Raw genomic sequence first — 27608 nt, forward strand, 5'->3', positions numbered from 1 at the left:
AGAGAAGGCTTTGATCTACACTTTGCCTAGCGAAATCTATTATTTTTACATCATTTCTTATAGTTTAAAACTCAAGAGGAGGTATGGCGAAATCATCTTGACACCCTTGTTCAAGGTTTAATTTTTTAGACATTTTTTGGAAAAATCTAAGTATTACATGGTTAATTAGGAAATGATAACTCAAGATTTGTCATGAAGTTTCCTAATTAAAATCTTGAATCTTCCTTTTAAGTTTAATTTTTAGACTTCAAGATATTTTACTTTTGAAATGTTGTGTAGGTATCAAGATGGCGACTCCAAAGCCCACAGGATCTACAAGTCGGCAAGTTCTCATCAAGGACGATCAAGCAAAGATAAGGGCAACCTCCTCCAATCTAGCATCGACAAGGACGGCCTTCTTTGGACTAACGTCATCAAGGGCGGCTTCTCCAATCCAGCATTCCAAGGCAAGGTACATCAATCGTCCTACACATCAAAGAAAAAGAAGTCAGAGCAAGGGTTCGTTGAAGAAGCAGATAGTTTCAGAAGAGTTAATTAAAGCTAGCTTCTCAGCAACATCAAGTTGGCATCAACCAAGTGTCAGACGAGTTGGCATCCTAGTCATCACTTCTCCAGTCAGATTGGTCCACCTCAGCATGTCCAGATTCAATGTACCTAACTCATGGAAGGTGGCACAAACTTCGATGTACCTACCCCAGCTATCCATTGGTTGAATTTTCCAGAGAAGACATGTGTCCTTAAAATACAATTTTATCATTGGTCAAGCATTAAATGTTATGTAATGGTTGTAACAAACCCTAATTGGGGTTTTCATTATTGAATCTTGGCCATTGATCTCAAATTGATCTGAGCCATCGAATTGTATTATGGGCACTATATAAGCCCCGACTCTTCATTTTGTAAAGGCAGTTAGAAGGAGTTAGAAAGGAGAATAGAATAGAAGATAGAGAGTCGGTAGTTAGAATAGCGAATTAGTCTAGCAATTAGAGTAGAATAGGAGGACAAGGCAAGAAATTGTTGCCATTGATTGTAAACAAACTCCATTTTCATTGAAGTAATGGTGAAGTGTGTCATTTCTTGCAATATGCATGGTTTCTTGTTGAATCTTCAATTCTAGATGGTAGATGATTAGATGAATGGAAGAAATGTGCTTGATTGATGGTGAAATTCGTATATCCATACTACTAGTAGTTTGTTGATTGCAGACTTGCCTTGCGTAGTCAACTGGAATTGTTCAGCTTAAACCTAACTTCAATTATCGCTTCTTCATTGATATGCATCAGCCTGATGGTGTCTATGCCTGCAGTGATGATTTGAACATCATAAAGCTTTTCTTCGAAGATCGCACTAGCCTTGTGGAGATGGTCCTGCGATGTCAAAACAAGACTTAGTTAGAATTTCACCAAAGATCATTCATTGCTCCTACATTCTTAGTATTAGAATTAGATCCTTTCCTCACCCTCATCTTTTTTCTTTTTTTTCAAATCAAAGCTAGTAAGAGCCTATGTTCCAGCAATATTCAAAGCAGATCAAACGTTCAATCATCAAATGTAAGTCCCCTTGTGATTCCAGCAGATCACATCATACCACTGGTGCTTGTCCACACGTAGAGATCCTACATCGAAGAACCTTGAAGTCACCCTGATTGATCCTTTTCGCGATATCTTCAGCATTCAGAGACTTTACTCAAGAGAGGATAAGGTACCCTTGGGTATTTTATTCTGTGTTTGATAGTGTACCAAATACACATCAACAGTATCCAAATCTGCAAAAACATGAAAAGAAAACTAAACAAAAAGAAATATTTTGGGTGATGCAAGATTGCCCTTACACCACTGGATGCTCCTGCATCACATATCAAGGAGATACCTTGTCAATCTCGTATTAAACTTTTGTCTATGACTATCCTTGCACCATACCAAAGCTTAGTTTAAAATAATTTTATTATGGGGAACTATAAGTCTTAACCACCCCATTAGCAAGGGATATATTACAAGGAGAAACAAATTTTATGTTGTCTATGACAAGCTGCCCAATGTTGTATATTATAAGGATAAACAAATTTTATGTTGCATATCACAAATCGCCTAAGTTAAAATCAACCCTGTTTGTTATTAGGCAAGCAAACTTTGCAACCATTGGGACTTCATCATTTTCTAAAGAGTCTGGTTCTCTTTTCCAGCAATAAATGATTCTTAGGTCACGAAGATTGCTTGACTAACAACAATTAATGCACACTCACATTGCTAAGCTTTATTAAATAAATGCATCCTAATACATTTGGCTTCAAAGACAGTATATCAAAAGGACAGGCTTTGCCTACTACTGATAGATAATCAAAGACAGCTAGAAAAAGAGCAGTTAAATAACTTCTCAAGAAAAAGATTATATTGTCTTCCATCTCCACATTCTTTCCTCATTGCTACTTTTATCAAGAGGATGGAGCAATGTGGATCATGTCTGATTACTGTGACATAAATTAGTAATCTTTATGAAATGGTTATTTCTTCCTCTAATTACTACTGCTTCAGTAATTCAGACGAAATTTAAGAAAAATGCTTATTGGACGAAAATGTTTACTTCCACCTAGTGTCTAGAATAAAACATATACCAATAGTACAAACAGATGATTTAAATATAAGAAGAAACCTTAAATAAACATTAGTTCACAATAAAACTGATAAAGAGAATGCAATTGCTTGTGTGTGTACAGAAATCAAAATATGCCTTCTAACATATCAGATAGAAAAATGAAATTGCGATATATATCATTGCATAGATGACCAACCTTATATTCAAATGCATCTCTAAAGTCCATTATCAGCATGATCTATCAGCTCTTTTTTTATCAGTTTTACAAGATCATCAATCTGCACAGATAAATATTAGGCATCAGCATTGGCAAAATTGTCAATCAATGCAGAACCCATCTTAAAAGCTTAAGCATAAACTGGAGGATATCATTTCTATTTCTCATGTCATCCTATCAGTCACACACACATGCACACACATTCCAAATGTCCTACATTACATGAAAAAGTACTAATCATTGAATGAAAGGCTATGGTTCTCCTGGATCTTGTCCAAACCAACAACTAATGGAAACCCCGGTAGGGCTCAACTATAGTCTGATGGCAAGCAAGCATCAATCAAAAACTAATTTAGCCAGGAACAAAGAGTAGCTCCATTTCAACTCCATCTTTTTCGGACACTACTGTTAAATCGTTAATAAATTCAACGGTCACAAATTGAATAATATGTTCATTCAACAAGTGTTTGTTTGTTTCAGAAGTTCTGTAATATATAAATATAAAAACAGATTATGACTAATCTTACCCCAGGATAATGCTGCAATACTGGTAAATAATGATCGAGGGCAACATAAACCTTCTCAAGGAGACTTAGAAGAGTATCCACTTCATCTCCTAACGCATCAACCTGCCATTACAAATACAGATCCTATCAGTTAGGATTTTCTCTAAAAAAGTGATTATATCTATCAAGAAACAGAAGAATAAAGCGAAGTGACCCAGCAAATGTCAAAAGACATGTATTAATTAAACATGTGATATTTCTACAGTCCATCATATTCAATTAGAAAGCTTCTGGATTAAAATTATGCTCTCCTCATCCTGATAATGGATCATGGAGTGTGATCTCAAACATTGAAGCAAAAAAATACTATACAGTTTTAATTCAGAAGCTTTCGAACTTAAGACATGTGAGAATAACTTTTAGTAAGGTAAGTATGTCCAGACTCAGAATACAAGGAACAGGGCACAAATTGAAGTGTCTGAGCATATAAGGCTTGATAGCCCTAGAATCTACAAACATAAAGAGACAAGTGGTTAAAACCTATCATCTCACATGCAGGTGAAGGTACACAAATATTCAGAGACCAAAAAAGTATTGAAAAAGGTCTGTTGTACACTCAACCCAAGGAAAAAGGCCAAATAGCATTGAATGAAAAATCAAATACTTGTTTACAAACTATCGAAATTTTCACTAATGACCAGAATCTCAACCAAAGTCTCTCAAAGTAATCTATACATCTGATATTGTAGACACGTATGCAGTAATACTGGAGAACCTGCACAATAAAACCTTGCACTTTCAGCACATTTTCATCTACATTTTATATTAGTCCCTTGTGCTATCAAGGCATAGTAGATTTTTGTTTTTACACCCTAAATTAGTTTTGAATTCTCTTGCTCCATGCAATTGTGCCTTCCAAAAAACTGCCCTAAGATGCAGATATACCAATTTGCTTACAGTCACTCCAAGTCATAGGGTTCACCGAAGTGAGAGATCAGGGATTCGTCACCTGCTCTACCCATTTAATATGTTCCTAATATTATTTATTGTATATTATGTTCTTGTATGTTTTTAATATGATTTAATTATAATATAAATAATAAATATAATATAGTTTATATTAAAGCTTATTTTATTAACATAAATATATATAACATTACATAGTTATAATTTTTAATATATATAATATTTATTATAAGATGTTTTTATATATTTTTAATATTATTTTATATTAATACATATTATTTATTTAATAATAAAAATGAATATTTTAAATTTATAAATATAAATATAAATTATATTATATACAATAAATTATGTACATATATAATTTTCTGAATACATTACTTATATTTATTTTTTTAAATTATATAAGGCGAATTTAATTCTGAATTTTTTCTCCTTGTCAAATTTCATCGAAATTTTATTGTTGTCGAGCATGAACTCAAACTCAAACCTTGTGACTCAGCAATCACTATTTTATCTTCTCAGGTTGGTTGAGCCAATGAACTTCACCGTAATAGATAGGTTGAACATTACTGAATGGGTGTTGAGTGAATAATCAAATGTATTAACTATGATATTAAAAACTTATTGTGTTTTTTGGTGGACGTTCATTGAAAAAATTAAGTAATAAAAAAAAATGAACTCCAAATATGCCAGCTTTAAGCCATGTCTACTCCCATGTGCTTTAATACTAGATGAATTCATGGCGTTTAGGACTTATTTAATGCATGTTTAGTATCCTAGCTATGATATATGCCATCTTAGTGTGATCTTTCAGTTAGTATGGATCGTGCTGATTTGGACGTTGTTAGAAATTTGATGCTAATGAACGATAGGCTATTTCACTCAGCTTTCAGGTGGCTGAGTCAGACAAGAGAAAAGATTCATAGGGAGGGCTCTTGGCTCCCTCCTCCTCATGGAATTTTAAAATTTAATACTGATGGTTCCTCTAGGGGGAATCCTAGGCATGTTGGCGTTGGGGGAATCAAGTGTGATAGCGATGGTAGAGTTGTGTTCCTTTTTTCTACCTATATGGGCCAGCATTATAATAATCTTATGGAGGCTTATGTTATCCTGCATGCGAGTGAAAGAGGATGCTCCTTGGGTTGGCGAAGGATTGTCTGTGAGACTGACTCCCAGATTGTGATAGACTTGCTAAATGATCAGCGGTTGGATAGAGTTAATTGGCAGCTAGCTTCAGTGATTAAGCAAATATTGATCTTGTGTACTAGGTGTTGTGACGTTTTCACACATTGCCCCATTGCAAATGGGGGCCCCCACTTTTTCGCTTTCTAGGTTAGTTGTCTTAGCTTAGCTTTTGGTAGTGGTAGAGTCTTGGCTATTAGCCTTTGCATCAAAGAGGTGTAGTTTCTCAAGGGCCAATATGAGACGATTCCTTCGATTGATCATCATCTTTGGATGACAAGAAGGTGTCAAATTGTGTCAATTTGAGCAAGATAGGCAAGAAGGTTTGAGAGGTAAGCCTCTTGGATGGAAATTTCCCCTAAAAGTCTGAAATCACTTCCAATGGCACTTGGGAAATCCGAAATTGCCTTTGCTCTTCATGGATCACGACTTACTGCCTTGGCTTAAGCATGGATACCGATATGGCCTAGAAGACATTTTTCTGACATCTAAGAGGTTTGATGTGGATACAAAGAGTTCTTATGAAAATGAATTGATGAGCTTGGGCGATTGGAGTAAGAAACTTGAGCATTTCTTGTGCTTCATCTCAAATACAAGCTCACCTTTGCTCATTGACATGGATGATTGGCATGAAGATTGGAAACAAGGACTAAATTAATGGAGACTTGATGGAGGCAAACTAGAAAACCCCGATCCATCACTTCCATTGCCATCCTAAAACCCCAAGCCATCATAGGATTCACTTCCTTTGCCATGCCAAAAGTCCGAACTTTTCTTGGATGGACTTCCTTTGCCATGCCAAAAGTCCGAACTTTTCTTGGATGGACTTCCTTTGCCCTCCCAAAAGTCCAAACCTTCCTTTGAGGGTCAAAAGGTCCGAAATTCTTCTAATTGCTCAATAATTACAGCGCTAAGGTTTGAATTTAAGGGAAATGCTCAATGAAACAACCAAGTCGACCCTTAGGAAATAATATCAATTTTATTTTAAAAACCTTATCAAGTCGGCCTAGGGATGAAAAGTCACACCTTTCCTCTTGAATGCCTATAAATGCCAATTCAAATTCAAATTAGTCGTTTAACCATCATCTCAAAGCAGATTATTCCCTAAGAGAGCAGAGCAGTGATCTAAACCTTATAGAGCAGCGAATTAGATCAGAGACAAAGGGAATTCATTCATATACTTTCAGCACATAGATAATTTCCTGAGTATTATCAGTCATCTTCTTTGATTAGAAGCATGATTAAGGATGTAGCAAGAGTGGGAAGTGTTGTATTATTATTACACTTATATGATTCTTGATTCCTAAATTTTTCTTTTCAGCTCTGATACATGGGGAAGCATGTCAGCATCGTGAAGACTTCATCACATTCAAGGCATTTAAGGTGATTGCAACATTTGAGAGTTACACCAAGGAAGGATGAGTTTGTGTCATGATGAACATGGAAGAAAAGTCAGATGAAAGACTCAGCCAAGAACACTTCAAGGTGGCAAATTGGAGGTTAGGACAATGTTGCATCAAGAAGGAACAACATCAGCATGAAGAACTTAGATTCAGCAACAAGAAAATATCAAGGCAAGATTCGCACTACAAGGAAGTGATGAGAAATCAAGGATTCCACAACATGAAGTCAAGAATGACACCAAGGAATGACAAAATTAAGACTATGAATAAGGGAAGATCAATCATCATCATATTGAGAAAACTGAATAATGTTGAGTATCAAGAGATATTACTCAATACTCATTCATGATGATGAATCAAGTCTACAAGTGCAAGTTCAGGTGGCATCCTTGTCATCACTCAACCAATCAAAGGGTTCCACATCAGCATGTTCAAATGCAATGCACCTAACTCGTCCATGGAGGCACAAACTTTGAGCTACCTACCCCCATATTCTAATGGTTCACATTCAATATTGAACCTAAATGTAATTTTCTCATTGGTCATAAGAGTTTGTTGTAACAAACCCTAATTAGGGTTGCCATCTTGTAATCTCGTCCATTGATTGTGAATCAATCAGAGCCACTCATTGTAAAGAGCTATCTATAAAAGGCTCAAATCTCTCATTTGTATACGTTAATAGCAGGTTAATAACGAATAGCAGGCTAATAGTTAATAGTTAGTAGTTCAAGAATAGTTTAGCAGCAAATAGCAGCTAGAGTAGAAAAGGAAGAGAAGGCAGAAATTGTTGCCAAGTTTGTAAATAAACATCCTTTTCATTGAAGTTATGGTGGAATGTGTTGTTTCTTCCACAATTGCATTGTTTCTTGTTGGATCTTCATGTTAGATAATGATAATTAGATAAATGAAAGAACTTTGTGTATGATCGATGGTGAAATTCGTATGTCCCTACTACTAGGAGTTTGCTGATTGTAGACTTGCGTTGCGTAGTCAACTGGATCTATTTAGCCAAACTTCACTTCAATTGCTACTTCTTCATTGACATGCATCATCTTGATGGTGTTTATGTTCATGGTGGTGATTTGAACATCATATGCTTACCTTAGGAGATCGCACTAGCTTTGTGGAGTTGTTTGTTGATGGCGAAGCGAAGCTTAGTTGAACTTCACCTAATTGTTCATTGTCTCTTGCATTCTTAGGAGTAGTGTAGTCTTCTTGAACCCATCTCTTTGCTCTTTTTTTATTTCCAAGCTAGTAGTTAGAATCTAAGTTCCATCAACACCCAAACATTCAGCATCCAATTATTCAACGTGAGTCCCCTTGAATTAAAAGCAATCACAACAACCAATCGAGTTGATCCACGAGTCAAGACCTAACAGTAGAAACCTTGGAGTTCTCTCATTTGATCGCGAAGCATTGCATTTGAGAGACTTTATTCAAGAGAGGATAAGATACCTTGGTATTTTGTTTTGTGTTTGATTGTCCATAAAAAACACATCAACACTAGGGTTGATCAGATTTCTTTTTGTCATATTCCTCAAGAGTGGAACAAGGTGGCTGACTGTTTGGCTAAAGAGGCCTCTGAGAGCTTGGATGGGTGGGATGTTGAAAATCGAGGGCTCCTCCCCCCTGAGTACTCAGAGACTCTTGATAGATTAGTCATGGAGGACAGGCCTGGTTAAGTGTTCTTTTCTGGGATCTCTTTGGTCCCTTGTTTAGCTGTTTGTTGGTGGTTTTGGTGGAGCCAAAGGCCTTTTTGTTTGTACTTTCCGAATAGATTTTTACCCCTCTTTCTCTCTATGATATATGCCAGCTTGAATTGCAAAGTAGGCCTTTTTTACTCCTATGTGCTTTAATATTGGATGAATTTTTGGCATTTCAGGACTTAAGTACTGCAAATTAATATACTGCTTGTTTAATAATTTTATTATGTGCCTGGTATAAACCCTACATTTTCCCTTTTCTATAGTCACATATATAATTTTCTATATAATATTACAACCAGTAGGACCTGAACATATATTATGCTATCCTTGATGGTACCTACATCATTCTTCTTAATATAAGACAGTCAAAAAACAGATTTAATGCATCAATGCAATGGAATGTAAACTCTTTTGCAATGTCCAATTCCCAACATGTTCTTCACATACAAAGATTGTCTGCCAGCTCAAAACATCAAGAACTGCCTCCTTTACAAATATGACTTATTAATTCACTCTTTTAATCATCTCAATCTGTTTTAAAAAGTTGATTTTCTTTAAGTGCTTGATGTAACTTTCAAGTCTTACTATTTCTGATGCCACTCATTTCTTTCATCTGTTTTTTCTTCTGCATGAAAAATTATATTCGCCATCTAATCAAGTGACATTTTTAAAACTTATGTAATGTCCCCCTTGGGGATATACCTGATTTTTGCCCAAAAATAACAGTTCAAACGATACAATTTATATACAAGGGGTATTCTATAACTAAATTACATAATTGCAATTAAACTTAGAGAAATTGTAATTCATTAACATCAAAATTATGATCATGAATAATCCCTATTGAAAACAAAACATCCTAAATGCATTGGGATCCATACTATAGCTTTTTCCAACAGCCAACCATATTAGGAATCTGATGGGAAAGCATGATACGACACCCAAAGACTATCCCCCACAACTAAGCTCAAGAGTGCGGAGCAACCATCCAAGTCAATTCAGCCCATCGGCCCACAAGCAAAGCAACTTGGGGTGGTCTACTTAATTGAGGGAACCGGTACTGCTGCATCTCCCTGCCACATTTCCTCACTAATCCCAGATATGATTGTTTGTAGGAAAATCAAATGAATGATTACTAATCTTATATTTCTTGTTAGGATGTCGAGAGACTATCTTCCTCAACCAAGCCCAAGGGCATGGAATGAGCCTCTGAGTCATTTGGCCCCTTGGCCCACAAGTTCGGCAAGACCTCCAGTCCATCCAACTTGGGGTGGCATGCTTGATGAGGGAAGACCGGTACTAATGCATCTTCCTAACAGATTTATATGGAGATTAATATTATAATATTTGCATACCAATCACTTTCCTTTATATTATAAACAGTTGTTCAATTTCTTTGGTCATGCAAGTAATGGTTTTCAATTGGAGATTGCTTGGAGGTGTTTTTTAGCCACTCTTGATTTATTTTTGAGCATTTGGAATGCTCAACTTTCATGCTTATACTTGGAAAATTCATTGGTACTACTATTGTCCTCTATGTAGAGCATTTCAATCAGATTGCACTTCATTGATTTCAATCATTTACAGCAGTAGTTATTGTTTATTTCAGACCTTCCAAACTCAAGGAGTTCTCTTTATGAAGGTTTGTGTTGTAAACTTTAACAATTTACCTCCAAAGTTGGTCCAGGATAGTGAACATCTTTATGCTATGGCTCATATTTCAAAGAGCCTTGGAGTTGTGACAATGAGCGTTAGCACTACTATCCACAATCTGATCAGCTTACACGAGTTCAGATTTTGATCCTCAGATGTGTTTGATGGTTCCTTTTGCTCATCAACTAGAGGATTGGGAAGATATTCTGAGCAAAGGATGGTTCTATGTGGAGTTGGAGTCACTAGAGAGGATATTTCCAGCCTTGGACATAAGTGTTTGCCCTCTCGGGTGAATAACTTAAAGCACACAGATAAAACACGTAATGCAGAATAATAATGCCATAGATATCAGATGTAATATAAGAGATGTTATTCCATTCATAATTGTTCCCCGTCACAAGTTACATTCGGAAGTATATAAAGATACCGAGGGGGTGCGAGCGCCAACCGTCGCACCGCAACTACCACCCCTTGGTTGCCAACTAACCAAGACAATTACAACTTAATTAACTAGTTTTATTTTCATGTACAATATTGCCGCCAACATCATCCCCCCCAAAAGAAAAGAAGTCGTCTCCGGACGACTTAATACAAAATAGAGATGACATTAAACAAAATTGCTGACGCCAGTCGAGCCCTGAACTTATACACCTGTTGCGTCCTCGCTTAAAAACCCTTTTCTGCTACCATCCTATGCTCAAGTGCAGATTTCACCATTAGTGCTTCCTTTGACATCACAATCCTCCTGTGCCTAAACCAAACTTGTCTGCAAAACACGTGTTTCAATCTCAACCTCCACCAACTGCTACTCAAATGATACTGTCTCCCTAGCCAATTTGTCCTCGATAGCCACCCGCGTTGCCCTCTCGGCAACCAACTCCTGGGTACGTTGAGCTATGTCTCACGCTAGTACTGCCTCCAACTTGGTGGTCAGCTCCTCCCGAGCCCTCTTTGCATCCACCAAGGCAACCTCACGTCCAGTCGAGACATACTCCAAGTTCCTCAAAGCATACCATTCTTGCCTAGAGGTGGCCACAACCCACTGGCACAAAGGCTAGGAGACACCTCAAATACTCTGTCACACTCCCCAAAGGCTAATAACTGAACTGAATAACTACCTGGTGTCATACAATTGCGCGGACCTGCAATGCCTCCCCTCAAACTCTGTTTGTTCCCAACCTCCAAATCCGTCTCCCTCTACGGCTGATGTCTCCCTCTACAGCTGATGGCTTCCCCGCCAATGCTTAGCTGCAGGCTTCTTTCTCACAGTACGGACAACCACAACACTTACCATGACATCTCTAATGCCCTTCGCCCAACTCCAACAAGTGTATTGTAGCTCAAAAATAAACTGGGGTCTGGGGCAGCACCCCAGCAAGGTCAACAACGCCCCTCACGAGGTCCGAGGGCTCACCAGGCTCCAGATGCCATCAAATAATTTTTCAATCTGGTCGTCCCTCCTTCATCCCCGTCCTTCGTCCCTCGAGTCGCCTTTTCCTTCATCCTCCGATTCCAAAGATGATGCCAGTTCCTCGTCAACAACCTGGGTCCTCAGATCAATGGTGTACTTCCACCCCCCTTTTTCCATAGAAAGGGTGTTCTTTTTCCAATCGTGGTTCACCTTTGCTGTAACCAGCCACCCTCTGCCTAAGATGGCGTCGTACCCCTTCTTCTTGAGTGGGATTACCACAAAATCTAGTATGAAAGGTTGCGTGTAGATGGTTACCGACTGGGCCATCAGGGTGCCGAGTGGCTTGATGCCGTGCTGGTCTACACCTACCAAGTTGAACGTAGGTGGCCATAGTGTTGGCTTCCCCAGCTTCTTCCACGTATCCTCTGGCAGTACATTCACCCCCGAACCTCCGTCCACGATGGTGTCTTTGAGGATAGCCCCAAGAATTCCCATCTCTACTACAACAGGATGCCGACTACTATTTAAGGACAACAACATTGGGTCAGCCGAGGGGCTGACCGGAACTTTCGCCCATGTGGCACGCAAAGGTGCCTGCGTAGTGGTTTGTATGGAACTAAGAATGGCGGTTCTTAACTGTGGCATTGTTTCTAGAAGGTCCTTTACCCTTATAGGTACTTCCATCTGCAGCACTTGCCCAATGATGTTATTTTCCGCTTCCGTACGGGATGATGTACTCGCCACCTCGCTGTCCCGTTGTTCGGCCATCATCTCACGTTCAATATTGGCCTTTGCCTCCAATAATCTCTCCTTATCCGTACGGGGGTCGAGATAAGTGGCCTTTTCCGTCTGGGCGCAAGTGATCGCCAGTACTTCTTTCTCACCAGTCTTCTCAGCCTTCTCAATGTTGAGGAGATTAACCCCTGCCTATGGGCAATTTGTGTCCTCATGATCGCCTGACCCACACCATCGGCAGAGGTGCTGAGGGGTGGCTTCCTTCGTGCAATCACGGGCGAAGTGCCCCCACTAATTACAGGCCCTACATTGGATAATTGGCCAGCCCTTGGCGTCATACTGGATACGGCTTCCGTTATTGTTATTGTTGCTATTCCTTCCGCTGCCGCGTCTGTTGTCCCGGTAACCTCCAGATGATGCCGTTGTGTTGGTTTGCTAGGCCGTACCCGCTGGTGCGGATGTTGTGGCCTGCTCCGTGAACAACACTTGGCTCATTGCGTACTTTGGGTTTTCATGTTGTATGGGCATTCCTTGATGGAGTGTCCCATCACTTGGCAAATCTCGCAAAATGCTTTCTTCAGGCAAGTACCCTTTGTATGCCCCTCCTCTTTGCATGCAGTGCACCATATGTCCCCTTCAGTTCAACCGGTGCTTCTCATTATTTTGAATTCCCTCCTCATTCGCTCCATGTCTTTCTGGAGCACTTCCACCCATTTGCCAACCTTGCTATCGCTACTGATTTCGTGTGACGAGTCATCCTCCTCGGACGAGCTATCCTTCTTCTTCTTTTTCTTCGATGTCTTGGTCTCACTCTCGAGATCCATCGCTCTATTGTATGCGTCTTCATACGATGTAGGTGGAACGATTTTCATCTTCTTTCGGAGGGAATGCTTTAGTCCCTCCACAAACCATCGCTTTTTCAACCCATCTGCTGGTTGACTCTCCATTTTTCCCAATAGTTCCTTCAACCGCCAACTATAGGCTCGGACGGTCTCATTCTTGTTCTGCTTCATTCCATAGATCTCGGCGACTATTTCGTTGTCATCTCTCAAGAGGCGAAACTCTATCCAAACTCCTTCAGGTTTGTCCATGTGCCGACTTTGGCCTTATCCATGTCTGAGTACCAGTCTATGGCCACTCCTCTCAAGGTTGTTGGGAATTGTGTTACCCATTCGTCTTGGTTGGTAACACCGTTCACTGACCATATGGTTTCCCACGTTCGACAATGGCGGACGGGATCTTCCTTCCCATCGCCATTGAACTTCGGTAGTTTCTGTTTACTCCCCATCGATGGGGGTCATCTTCGTGGAGGTGGCTATGGCTGTGTGTGGGCCCCTGGCCGCTCCCTCCAATCCCTCCAGTGCCGGTGGTGTGTCCTGCATGGGTGACTGGAGGTACGGTGTTTTGCCTGCCGAGTGTGGCACCTACTATACGGTTATCCTCCCCTTCATTGTCACCCGCGCCCACTCCGAGCTCCCTTTGGGGATCCTCACTTTGTGGTGTAAGGGATAAGTTTTTGAACCGATCCCGGGTCTCTTCGACTAGATCTCTCCTTAACCTTGTTTCCTCCAGAAACTCTTCATGGCTTCGCACCCTACGGTGTTCTGGCAACGCGTACAAATTTCCGTCAGCTTCTGCACCCTCCGTGACACCTCCTTGGTTCCCCTCGGGCCACCCTTCGACAGGTCATCCTTCGGCAAGTTGCCTCAGCCTCCGTCTCCGTTCTACTCGCTGCTCTAGAATCAAGGCCCTCTGCGCGGCCTCCCACTCGTCCGTTTCTGCTTTTATATTTCTATCTTTATTTAATACATTGGGCATAAATCACTTCCGTACATAGCAAGCACACGTCATGTACACAAAAAAAAAAACTTTTATTATTTTTCCTTTCGGCCACAATTTATCTCAACATTGTGTCGGGATTATTACGGGGTTCAATTTCCCCTTCACCTCTTGCCATCACACTCTACGTCCCACGACGATTGTTCCGTTTGCGCGTCGTCGGCCTCTGGGTTAATCTCACCGACGGGTAGGCCCATCGTGTCCGTGCGCCATCCGTGTCTTCCGTTCCCGAGTACGTCTAGGCAACTCTTCATCTTCTTGGATGCTGATTTTCCTAAGATCAGATCTCAAGTCAATCACTTAATTCATTTGCATCCCCAAATTCACTCCAGGGGAAAATCGATGGCCATCTAGACAAATAAATTTGATCATTTCATGTAAAAATGCCCCCTGGTGAAAATTCGCCCTTCATTGGGACTCAGAATCCCATTAAAACTTGTCAAATTCCATCAAAATATCCCCAAGGGAAAATCAAACCCCATCTAGACATGAAAATCTTGTCATTTTCCATCATTTTATCCCCAATGGATAATCAACCTCCATCGAACACATAAACTTGTTCAAGTCCTTGCATGTTTATTCATTTTTACCTCATTTTGCTCCACTCCACAATGAATGTGGGATAAATATTATTAAATACTAGCCTCGCGGAAAAACATGGGTCATCAAGACACTTCATTCGCCTTGATTGGAAAAACGACCTCCATCGTGACAACCGCAATGGAGAATCCAGATGCATCAGGATTTTCCCCAAAAAACATGAAACTCAGTGGAAAAACGCCCTCCATCAAGACAGAGTCCATTTTACCTTCAAAACTTGGTGGAAAAACGCCTCCCATTTGGACAACTTGATTTTATGCCTTAATTTCATGGGGGATAACATTTCCCATCAAGACTATGGCAATTTTCACACAGTAAAAACCAAAACTTAAAAAATTTTATCAATTCGCTCGGTGGAAATCCTATTTCCATCGAGACTTTCAACATTTTAACTAGATTTGAGTTGGGGAAAACAAGAGTCCATCGGGACTTTGTGCACATTTGACTTATTTTACCTCCTAGGAGTGGAAAAACAACTCCTATAGGGACTTTTAAAACCTACTCACAAAAATCACGTCATTTTGGAACATTTAAAACACATTACGCTCACATTTTAAGGCAAAATTGAAATTCAACACTTAGCAAGAATAAATCAAAACTCCAAGGCAGCCTAACACTTAGGATCATTTTAACAATTTTAACATCCTTTTGCATTTTGACATGACACCCTCTCATAAGCCAAGGTTAAAACTAGAAAACTAGGCAAAACATCTATCCTAAAAAGCAAAAATTGGGGTCCCCATTTGTAATGGAGCGATGTGTGCAAACGTCACAACAGGTATCAACAAAAGCTCCAACTCAAGAAGACATATAAAAAGAAAAGGCATCCAATCCCACAAGAACAAAGGAACAAGAAATAGAACAAGAGCAGCAAGAGGATTACCAAATACCAACTACCCCACTCCGTTAGAAGTAAAAGTACAAAGAGAACAATCCCAAGTGTTTTTCTTGTTGATTTTAAGAATATAATGGACTAATAAACATTCCAAAACTCAAGAAAAAAGCCAAGATGATATCAACTATCAAAAGAGATACATCAAGATCTAGAATTGCCCAAATTGCCATTCCTACTATAGAAAAAGACAGTAGAGATAAGCACTTAATAGATTATTGTTGCAAATATCAACCTAGGGTATGTAACCAAAGAACAGAAAATAATAAAACTTTGATCCACAGTTATTGTTGTAACTAACAAAATGCAAATAGACAAAGGAACAAGAAATAGAAAAGAAATTGAAAAATTGCAAGCGCGTATAAAACAAATTGTAAGCCTTTGTGCCAAGAGGATGGAACATATACCTCCCTAGTGTCAATATTACAAGAAGCATCTTCCTTGGATAAAACAAAAAACATATCCAATGCCACAGAAGAATGGATAAACAAACTAGTGCATGAAAGAGAAGAGGAGCACAAAATTGCCATTAATTCCTAGGATTCAACTATGGTGCTGCAAAAATAGATCCAAAAGATAATTGAAGAATGCAATATCACGTAGGAGCAAAATGAAATCAAACTCCCTAAGCTCCTAGCAATTGAACAACTAGATGATCAAACTTTCTTATAGGAGAGCATATTGGATCAGCAATCAATCATACAACTTCGAAGGTGGATTCAATCGTTAAAATGCTATGTTACCCCGAGTTTCCGAGACGAGGACGGTAGGGGACAATGGGACAAGTTTCCAAGACAGCAAATTTTCGTGCGAATTTTGGGGACGGCAGGGGGACAGCAAAGGGGATGGCTATATTAAATATAGGGAAAATTTTAAATATATAGGGAAATTTTAAATGTTCATATGAAAAATAAATAAAGCATGTATATATACATTATATTCATATGAAAACATGGATAAAGCATATATATATATATATATATATATATATATATATATATATATATATATTATAGAACCTTAACTAGCACATTTGTGTTTAGAATTCACTATCAATACTCAATATCCATTCATAATTTAGAATTCATTGTCAATACTCAATATGCATTTATAACTGAAAATTCATTGTCAATATGCCAGCACTTGTTTGCATGTAGTTCATTGTTTCTTTTTGGTTGGAAAATATTTTGATAGTATTCCATTGTTATTATGACCTACAACCGCTTCTTGTCTTATTTGATCTTATGGATGGTTCCTCCAATTCCCCCTTCTCAATTGAATTAATCTCTTCTTTATATCTTCATTTGCGGGAAGTCACACCTCTTCATAAGAAATGAATCATCACACTTCATTGCTGCCCTTTGAGAATAATAAATTATTCTTCGAATTGATCTCCCTTGGATGTCCTCCTCAAATGAGACTTTCTCCTTTTTATATCCTCCAATGTGAGGGAGAGGTCAAACCTCTTCATCATGTATGCCCCTTTGCCAAGAGACACACCCTTTCCACCATTAGCACCATTTGAAAGAGTGCAACTCTTCATTATTTCTGCCTTTTGAAAGGAACACAACCTTTCACATTCAGATCTGCACTTCTTATTTATATCAGATCTGCACTTCTGATTCCCTAAATTATCCCCTCAAATGAAGTTCTCTTCTCCCTCTCCCATGGCAAAAATAGGAGCGAAATTCATGTTTTAGGTTCAATTTCCTCATCCCATCTCGTTCCAACTTGTTCACAAGGCAAAAATAGGTCATTCCTTACTCAGTCAAGGCGTAGGAGTAAGCTTTGAAATCTAGACTGGGAGCAAAAGAGGATTCTAAGGAAATTCGCTCCTGTCCTTTTGGAAGGGTCAAGAGCGAATTTTGCAATTGTGCTCAAATTCTTCATCACTTCCATGACTAAATGCCCTAGGTCTTAAAGGCAAGGCCACCCTAGCAGGATATAAGGACTTCCTCAAACTCAATCAAGACCTAACCTAGAAACAAGAGCAAGGCCTGACCTAAAGAAGGCTTTCAAAGAGACCTTGACCTAGACCACCTACTAACCCACCTCAACTCAAGCAAAGCCTGCTATCCTAATGATCTCTCTAGCAACTCTCCAATGCAAAGGCTAATAGCCAAGAATCTAAAAGACTAAACCAAGAAGACTAACCCTAAAAAGCAAAAAGTAGGGGTCCCCATTTGCAATGGAGCAATGTGTGAATACGTTACAACATGTCCTTAGGACGACAAGGGGACATCAAAGACGTCCCCAACCATATTGGGGATGGGGGGACGTCCCCTTTGAGAATCACTGCTGTCCCTAAATTTCTGGGACGTTTCCTTGAATTTTTGCAATTTTGGGGACAGCGGGAAGACGTACCCTGGTCATCCCCGCACCCTTGAAACATCCCCAAGACAGCGATAGGGGATTTAGGCTCCCAGACACGTCCACGAGTAACATAGTTGAAATGGGAAAAGAAATTGATTGTTGAATGTAAAGATGAAATTAAGAAGTTGAATTACAAGCTACATGAGTCCAAATATGAAGAAATTACAATTGTTAAAGGGTTGACAAACTTGGTAGTCCTCCAAGATGAGGTTGAAAATATTGATGATCTTCTATCAAAATGCAAAAGCTCACTCTAAATAAGCTTGATCAACAAGCTAAGGATTTTAATATGGAAATGTTTAATAAAATGATGAAGATGAGCCATGTTATCAAAATAATAAAAAGGATTGATGCTAAGAGAAACACGAGATATGCCAAAATTTGTCTTCAGCTCTCAACGATTCATATAGAAATTCATGCAGGGCAAGATAGAGATGGGACAATGAACATGTTAATAGCCTACAGAGATTCCGGAAAGAATGAAGCAAAGCAAGATAAAGTCCTCATTAAAATTGATGACAAACAAGATAATTGAACATTAGATCCTAATAAGTTTGTATATCTTTCACCAAGTGCATATTTATTTCTAAATATGCTCTAGCTTACAAATATTCTTTTAAGGATTTTATGCTTTTAAATCTTAGTCATTGATCTCTACTTTTTTATCTAAGTTACTATTTTGTAGTCAAATTTTTACACCTTGTGTCTATAGAAAGCCCATCAATCTATCATTTTAAATAGTAAGAGAAATTGTTAATAATTGTGTAACTAGCAATAAAGAATCATTACTGCTCAGTTACCTTTAAAGTTTTTTTCATGCAGATTTGTGAATTTTGTCTTAGATTATTGTGGGTATGTAATTGTACATCCATACTTTCATTTATCTCTAAATATCAAAAGTGACTTGTCATCTTGTAAAATATTGTGGGATTTTGCCATGTTTCTAGGCATTTCATAATCTCTCATGATTTGAGATTTTTCCATTGAAGCTTGCACCATCTATATGTAATTGTGACTATGTCTATTGAAATATAGATTGGCTTTATGACATACAATTGCAATTTTAGGTATTAACTTGTGCAATTTTCCTAAGATTTATAACCTTCTCTTCTCCCCTTTCTTTTTCTATTTCTTTGTCAAGCTTAAATCTCCAAGCATCAATTAGCAATAAATCCAATAATTTTGATCAAAATCATCTGCATAACCCTATCTTTAACACCTAAACCATAAAGGCACTTGTTAAATAGTATCCACAAAGAACTTTTAATTTATCCTATATGTCAAGACTTGACATTCGAAGCCTTGAGATAATCAAATTTTATTTCAAGATTTGATCTTCTTTCAAGAAAGATAAGATTTTTTTTTAATTTTATCTAAGTTGACAATAACAAACACGTGTCAAGAGTCTGGAGGTGGGCAAGAGTTTTGCAAAAAGGGACAAGACAAAGTGCAAGAAAAACTTCCAAAGTGGATGGAGAAAGTGGGCATTTGGGCTGGAGGCCTAGATACCTAGGAATTTCACAAAGAAGACTGCAGGATAAACTTGTATAAGTGGACATAGGAAGTGGATAAAGTGGAGATAAAGATCTACTTTGAAATTTCACAAGGGTGAAAAGAAAGAAGAGATTATGGATCTACAAGGATATGATGTGGGAATGGATGAGGGGTTGAGGTATGAGGCAAATATAGAGGGATATGACACGAGAATGGATGAGCGATTGAGACATGAGGTAAAATGTCTAAATGACAGTCCAAATCTCCCAAGAGAAAACCGAGGAACATGGAAAGAAAGAATACCTGATAGCAGCGACCAAAAGTCAAGAAGAAATGTCTAGAACCACATCAAGATCTCACAAAAAAGTGAACCCAAAGGAAAGGGAGGGATGGAAGGATTCAAAAGCCCATGAGAAACTTTTATGAAAGAGTACACATTGGAACTAGGCATTTGATTGAGCAAGAAATATCTAATTCCACACCAAAAGTCTACAACATTGTGAAAAAATAGAAAATGACCAAAACATTCTCTGACTCATGATCTCTTTGGATTTTTGCAATCTTCAACACATGATATGAACTTGAGTGAAAGCCAAGAACAACACTAAAGTGAGTCTGACCAAAGGATCCCATTTGAAAGTCTCTGAAATTGATCATAACCAAAGGGTATACCAAGCAAGATGCCTAAAAGCTCATGGACCCCCACTTTTTCGATTTCTAGGTTAGTCGTCTTGGCTTAGTTGTTAGTTGATGTCAAGTCTTTGGTATTGACCTTTTGTTTGTAGTTGCTCAGGAGCTGATCAAGTCTCTTTCTTAAGGATGAAGTGAGGTTCAACACTCCCTTTGCCCAGCCAAGGCACAATCACAACCACTTCTCCCAACACTGTCAGTGGGCGTCCAAACCCGATTTCCATCATTTCCATCCCTCATCATTGCAATCCCCATTTCCCCCTTGCATCTCATCACCTATACCCTTCACCTACACTACCCTCTCCTACCTTTCCATTTTTTCCTATCATATCCTAAAACTTCATTCACTATCCCCATATACCCCATCCTAACCTCCTTACCCATCTACCTATTCTCATCACCTATCCTAACCTCATCCATTATAGCCTTTACCTACCTTATTTCTTTAAGCTTGCCTCTACCTCATACCCATTCACTACCTACCACTCTACCTCCTACCCCTATCCCATCCTATACCACTACCCTTCCTAAACTTCATTATCCCCTTTATACCCCATTCTAACCTCCCACCACAGCACTCCTTATAACCCCTGTATCCACCTTCACTTACCCCACCCTACATCCCACTTCTCTTATCCTCCCCCTTACATTCCTTACATCCTACTCTCGTGACTATTCCTTACCACCCCTTTCCATCCCCCTCACTGCCTTAAATCCCTTTCTACCCTGCCATATATTATTGGGCCCCACAAATTCTAAAATGGAGATCTAAAAGGTTTTCTTAAGACATAGAGTATTTCATTCTTCTCCCTCTCTACTGTATAACTGTTTGGGCCCACAAACTTTAAAGAAGGAAATTTTAAAAGTCTCCACATGCTTTGCCACATCGTTGCTTGGCCCCCACAAAACTCTAAGGTGGAGATTCAAAAGTTTTAAGACATTTTTTTTAGAGAAAGAAAAGAAGAAAACATCCACCTCACCATTTCCTTGCAAGGTGTGGAGTTAATGATAAGGAAGCTGGCCCTTGAAATTAAAGACGTGTCCTTTAGACCAAAACCATTTGGGATTTAAATTCAAATGAAGTAAATCAAAGCAAATTCAAAATCAGAGTATAAAAGAGTAGAAGCAAATAACAACATAAAGGAGCAAATACATATTAGAAATAAGGGAAATCAGATTCAAAATTTATTTCCAGATTTGAGAAAACATTGTTCTCTTTCTAGTATCTTGATCAAAATATGTTTGTTTCCAGGTTTAATGGGAGCAAGGATGCATGGAGCATGGAACGAAGGAGATCAATCAAGAATTCAGGTTTCACATTCAATACAGGGAGAGTGAAGAACTCGGAAATGCAAATTTTAACAAGGAAGAGTGGTGGATATTCATACAATTCAATCACAGATTCAGCTCAGTTCAGATCTAAGTGAAGATCATGTGTGAATTCATATCATATAGGCTGCATCTATACAATGAGATAAACTTTCAAAGAAGAAAATGACCTTGATGAGTGCTTGCTCAGTAAGTCCAAGATTGTACGAATGAAGCTTACAAAGCTGCTTCAAAACAGATTACACAAACCAAGCCTTAAGGACCGATTTCATGAGGAGCAACTAAGTGATCAAAGTTGATCAATTTAATCATCTGCAACAAATGAAGCACCAGATTGATCTTCCTTAGAAATGAAGGTTGGCAAATTACTAAGAAAACTGCTCATCAACCTGAGATCATGAGGAGTATTTGAACGATGTAAGAGGAAGAACTATAACTACACTTGGAAGGGAAGATGAGGCGAACTTGAGAAGTCAAAATCAAGAAGGAAGTGAGTTGGATGAAATTAAGAAGTATTTGAACGAGACCCCAACCTAAACAGCTGGAAATTGAAAGTGCAAACAAGGATGAAATTCGCTCTTACAAGTCACAAAGATGGAGGTTAAAATCTAAGTATCAAAGAATCGAACCTCCAAGAATGTAAATTGAAACGCTCAAGTATTGAAGTCAAAAGGATGAGCAAATTACTATGCAAGTAAGATCAAAAGGGAAGCGAATATCATCACAAATGCCATGTACATTGCTCTAAGTTTGGAGCGAATTTTTCCAAGCATGTACCTTGTCCTTAGGCCGGTCAGAGAGTGAACTGCACTATAGGTCCTGTCCTTGAGAAGGACAAAGAGCGAATTTATCAAAATAGGGCCTGTCCTTAGAAAGGACATGGAGCGAAACATTTATCTTGACCTTGTCCGCCCATGAGACATAAAGCTCATTTGATGAGAATGTATCTTGCTAAGTTCACCAAGCGAACTTGATCAATTATAGGTCTTGTTCTCAGAGAAGACATAGAGCGAACTGCTAAATAGGCCCTGTCCCTGCCAAGGAAAGAGAGCGAACCTCACTTGGACCGTGTCCTTATCAAGGACACAGAGTGAATTTATCATTTTGGGCCTGTCCTTAGAGAGGACATAGAGCGAAGTCACTACATCAAGTGAATTCACCTCTTGAAGCTTGTCCTTGGAAGGGTTTTAGAGCGAAATTTCCCATATAGGTCCTGTCCTTACTAAGATCATTGACCAAAATTGCTTAGAGTCTTCTCGTGCCTTGATCCGAACCTTGTTTAAGAATCATGCCTTGTCCTTAGAGATGTCATTGAGTGAACTTGACCTTGTCCTTATCAAGGACACAAAGCGAATTTATCGTTTTGGGCCTGTCCTTAGAGAGGACATAGAGTGAAGTCACTACATCAAGCGAATTACATGTACCTTGCACGAAGCAAAAATTCCACGAGGCAAACATTTTAGCTCCCAAAACAAATTCAAAATCAATCTAGAGGTAAGTCGACCAAGGTAAGTTTTGATTTAATCTAATTTATGACAAGACGGCGTCACCCTAAAAGGACTCATCTCCTCATTAAGACACCTATATAATAAGACTTGAAGCAATCATTTAGTCACTGATTCAAAGCGATCCTTTTTCTTAGAGTGAACTTGATCAGCAGATCAGCAGTCCCCATCAACTCCACTAGCTAATTCAATCAGCAGGGCAAGGAGTCCAATCAATATCAACAACAGATCTGATTCAGGAAACATATCATCAGCGAATTTGATTACATCCACAGTGAGTTCAGTAAGCATCAACATCAAATCCGATTCACAAGTAGCAACTCCAATCATTGGTGACAGCAAAAGTCACAAAAGAAGCGAATTCATCAAGAAGACAACAAATTTGCTTCAACCAAGGAGTGACCCCTTTTATAGATGCTCTTGTTAAACCTGCAAATCACATGAAATCACATAATTACATCGAACTAGGAGGTTATAATATAAGGGATATCATATGTATTTGATGCTTGCTTATTTGTTTTGCAAGAGATGAAGAAAGAAATCAGGGCGATCATATTGAAGGAGGATTGAAACAAGCCGCTCCAGGATCAATTTCAACATCCAGGTTGAAATACAAGGAAGATACACTCGAGGGAACTTCATAAGACAAACATAAAAAAGTGATTATACAAGGAGCACTCACTTAGACAAAGACATGAACCACAACACCAACTCTCACAGCACCAAGGAGTCACTGAGAAGGAATTCCAAAGGATAAAGGTAGTGGTGACATCAAGAGTTCATTCTAAGATACATCAATACTTCAAGACCAAGATCTATACCTTGCACTTCCATCATTGAAAACCTCAGGAGTATAGTTTCAGAAGAGTTAATCAAAGTCAGAAGATCATCATCATCATCACGGAAGCTACATAATGTTGAGTATCAAGAAACATTCCTTCATGGTGATCTATCAAGCCTACAAAGTGCAAGTTAAAGGTGGTGTCCTAGTCATCATCCCAGTCACCATGTGCCAATCAGAGAAGATACACATTGGCATGTCTTGATTCAGCGAACCCGATTCCTCCATGATGGCACAAACTTCGAGACACATACCCTTGACATCTATTGGTCCACGCTCATTGAATGTAATTTTTTCATTGGCTAAGGAGAGTTTGTTCTAACAAACCCTAATTAGGGTTTTCATTGTAAAATCTTGGCCATGGATAGAGATTCAATCTTGGCCCTTCATTGTAAATGAGCTCTCTATATAAAGCTCAAACTCTTCATTTGTAAAGGTTAATAGCTAATAGTTGGTTAATAGTGAGTAGAATAGCACTTAGAATAGAAGTAGATTAGGAGAAGGAAGAATTGTTGGTATGACTTGTAAATGATATACTCTTTTCATTAAAGTTATGGTGAAACTTGTTATTTCAACAAGCCTCATGGTTCTACTTCTCAATTTATTTTCATGTTAATTAGATTGAATGGAAGAAGTCGTTGAATGCATTTGTGTGGAATCTGCCTAATCCATACCACTAGCCTCTTGCTACTTGTAAGTGCGCCTTGTGTGGTCAACTGGAATGATATGAGCTTAATTTTGAATCGTTCTACAATCATTGTTTATGCATTAACTTGAATTGTGATCAATGTTTGATAGTATTGATTTGAACATCGTTGAAACATCTTTAGAAGATTGCACTAAGCTTGTGTCAAATTGTTTAAGTTGATGGTGAGACCTCGCTCGGTAGGGTTCCATATAGTCATTCATCTATGTTCTTACATTCTAGGTCTTAGAATAGGCTTTCTCAACCCTTTACTTTTTGCCATTTTTTTCAAAATCGAGCTAGCTTAGGACGAAGAGCATCACCATATAGCAACATCAGATGATCGAGTTCCACCAAATCAAGCATTCAGGTATTCAAATGTAAGTTCCCTTGTGATTCCAGCATAATCACATCAAACCAATGAGCTTATCCACACGAAGTGATCCTACATACATGAACCTTGGAGTCTTTTTGGGTGATCCTTAAGCTAAATCTTCAGCATCCATAAGTTGTTGTTCAAGAGGATGAGGTACTTTTGGGTATTTTATTCTATGTTCGCATGTGCATAAAAACACATCAACACTTAGCAAATTCCAACACTGCTAAATTGAGCACCAATAGGTAGGTGAAAGGTGACAAAGGCACATCAATAGTCATACTTCAATGCCCTTAGGAAATGCAAACCCATGATTTAGGGTTTGTGGTTTTAAATACCATTTATGGTTTCTTGTATCTCCCATCGCTATAAAAAGGCTTGGGGTACTAGTCATTGTTGCTACTAGGAAACCAATCTTGGCTATAATCATTTTGGCACAAGTAGTTTTGTCACTAAAACAATTTTGCAGCCTCGTCGCTAGTGATAGTCAAGAGGTCATCGATGTCCTCCAACCTCTTGTGCCTCCATATTCCAATTGATTTGCTACTTAGAAAATTTCACTTTAAAGCTCAGTTTTAGAATGCAATCTCAGTTTTGGAATGCCCCCCATAAGATGGACGCCATGTAATGCATCCACATACAATATAAGCATTCTTTCTTAATAATTTGTTTTTACAATTTTGCATTTTAACATGGCAATGGACCCTATTCTAAACAAAATAATACATTTTAAGACACTAAACTAGTAATAATTGGATGATAAATAACAGCTTACTATTATCAAACTATTAAAACTTAACTACAATCTAATATATATCACTCAACCAAATTCTTCACTCGAAGCCGCACCAATCTTGGAACTTGACTGAATCTTGCTACAAGTTGCTACATGACTAGTTTTCCAATGGTTTTCACGATGATGGCAAGAACATTAATGTGCAAACTCACAACCACCACAAATCTTGCCACTTGTCCATGTCTTTAATAATATATCATAGTTGTCATATCAGCAGCCACACCTCAGTTCTACATATGTTTGCATATTGGCAAAACATAATCAAATTCCCTGCATTGGCATTCATGGTGCTATACACAAAACATTTGGAGTAACCTTCTGCTGAGCAACTCCTTGAACATAATTTTAGCCCTTTCAAGTTTCCACAAAGACCACAAGCATCTATTATATCATGGTATGGAAACATATCTGCGCTCATATCTGCCCTTTGAGATTTTTGAAAAGCAATAAAGCTGATATCAGATCACCTTGCTTTCCAAATTCACGAATAAAAAAATTGAACCAAACATGGGGTAGTAGAAGGATAACCACATATCTAAGTGCCATTCTGATCTTCTTAAACTTAATAACATTGTTGAATAATGAACATTGGTTCCACAAAAACCTTGATAGGAAAATGACAATTTCATAAAGTGTGCAAGAGGTGAATGCATTCCTTGATATTTCCTTTTTGACATGCTTTCTACACTCGGTTGCAATGAATTGAATGGCATTGTCATCCAGAAATTTAGATAACTAGCATTCTGCTTTGCGTGAACTGCTCAACATTTCCAAGACTGAATTGAGCTCACCATTCTCAATCTCAAGCACAAACCCTACATCAGGTGAAAGCATTTCTTGACATTTCCTTTTTTGACTAGCTTCCTACAGTCGCTAGCAATCAATCAAATGTCATTGTCATCCAGACATTTAGACGAATCATCCTAAGCTCACAATTATCAATCTCATGAGCAAACCCTTCACCGACAACCATTTCCAACTGGTGCACAAAATTGTGATATTTGTACCTGCTTCTCTCACAGTCAATATTAAACTTGCAAACTCTGAAAGCTTTCCTTCCACTGCTAATTTAGTGGCAAGCCACCTGCAGTACTTGACTCTTTGAGGCTTGCATTTTAATTGTAAAATCCAAGAAGTTTTTAAGAATTTTAATGAAACTTATGATCTATAAGATGGGCATTTTTTTAGGATTACCATCCAGAAGGAGTATTCTTGAGACCCATATAGTCCAAATAGTTGCTAAAATTGAATTTTTATATAAATTTATGATCTATATAGGCATCATGGCCAAGCATGATGTCTTCCATGTTTTGCAGGCAAAAAGATTATCTAATATAGCTCCATACCTGATGGAACGTACAGGAAAAAACATTGCAGTTGTAGTTAGACTAAAGAGAAGACTCACACTCAAGGCTATCTAACCTTTAACAAAGACACTTCTTTTACTCTAAACAGAGATCCTGAACTGCATCACATACAGATCTCTTAGGGGACAAAGAAATAAATTGTTCAGAGCTATAAAACAACTAACAGCGCAATAAATTAATCAGCAAATTTGAACCATATTGCACAAATGACAGAATACTGTAAAGAAATTATTATTTTAGGATGAAAATATTAAAACAAATAAGTATATAGTGGAAGCAATTAGAAATGTACAACACCTGGAAGAGAAAATAAAGTTGTCTGTGAGGCCTTTTAAAGCATAAACCATGGGAAAGAGTTACTATATCAGAAAATTAAAACTCTGAAGAAATATTTATGTGAATCTCCTTCATAAGGAAGCCCTCAGGATTTGTTTAAATAAAACTTCC

The 27608-nt window shown here is 38.4% G+C and overlaps 1 protein-coding gene across 5 annotated transcripts in view; it reads right to left on the reverse strand.

Annotated features, from left to right (window-relative positions):
• LOC131032640 (WPP domain-associated protein) overlaps positions 1–27608 on the reverse strand; it is a 65993-nt gene that overhangs the window by 31477 nt on the left and 6908 nt on the right. For all 5 annotated transcript variants that reach the window (XR_009103489.2, XR_009103488.2, XM_057963659.2 and 2 more), the window contains 2 exons: positions 3337–3438; positions 2789–2870 (listed from right to left, as the gene is read on the reverse strand). Coding sequence is in view for 3 of the 5 variants with exons in the window: in XM_057963659.2 (XP_057819642.2) it covers positions 2808–2870; positions 3337–3438 (165 nt within the window). In the remaining 2 variants the exon portion in view is untranslated. The remainder of the gene's footprint in view (positions 1–2788; positions 2871–3336; positions 3439–27608) is intronic.

Source organism: Cryptomeria japonica, chromosome 11 (genome assembly GCF_030272615.1).
Source record: "Cryptomeria japonica chromosome 11, Sugi_1.0, whole genome shotgun sequence".
Classification (NCBI taxonomy): Eukaryota; Viridiplantae; Streptophyta; class Pinopsida; order Cupressales; family Cupressaceae; genus Cryptomeria; species Cryptomeria japonica.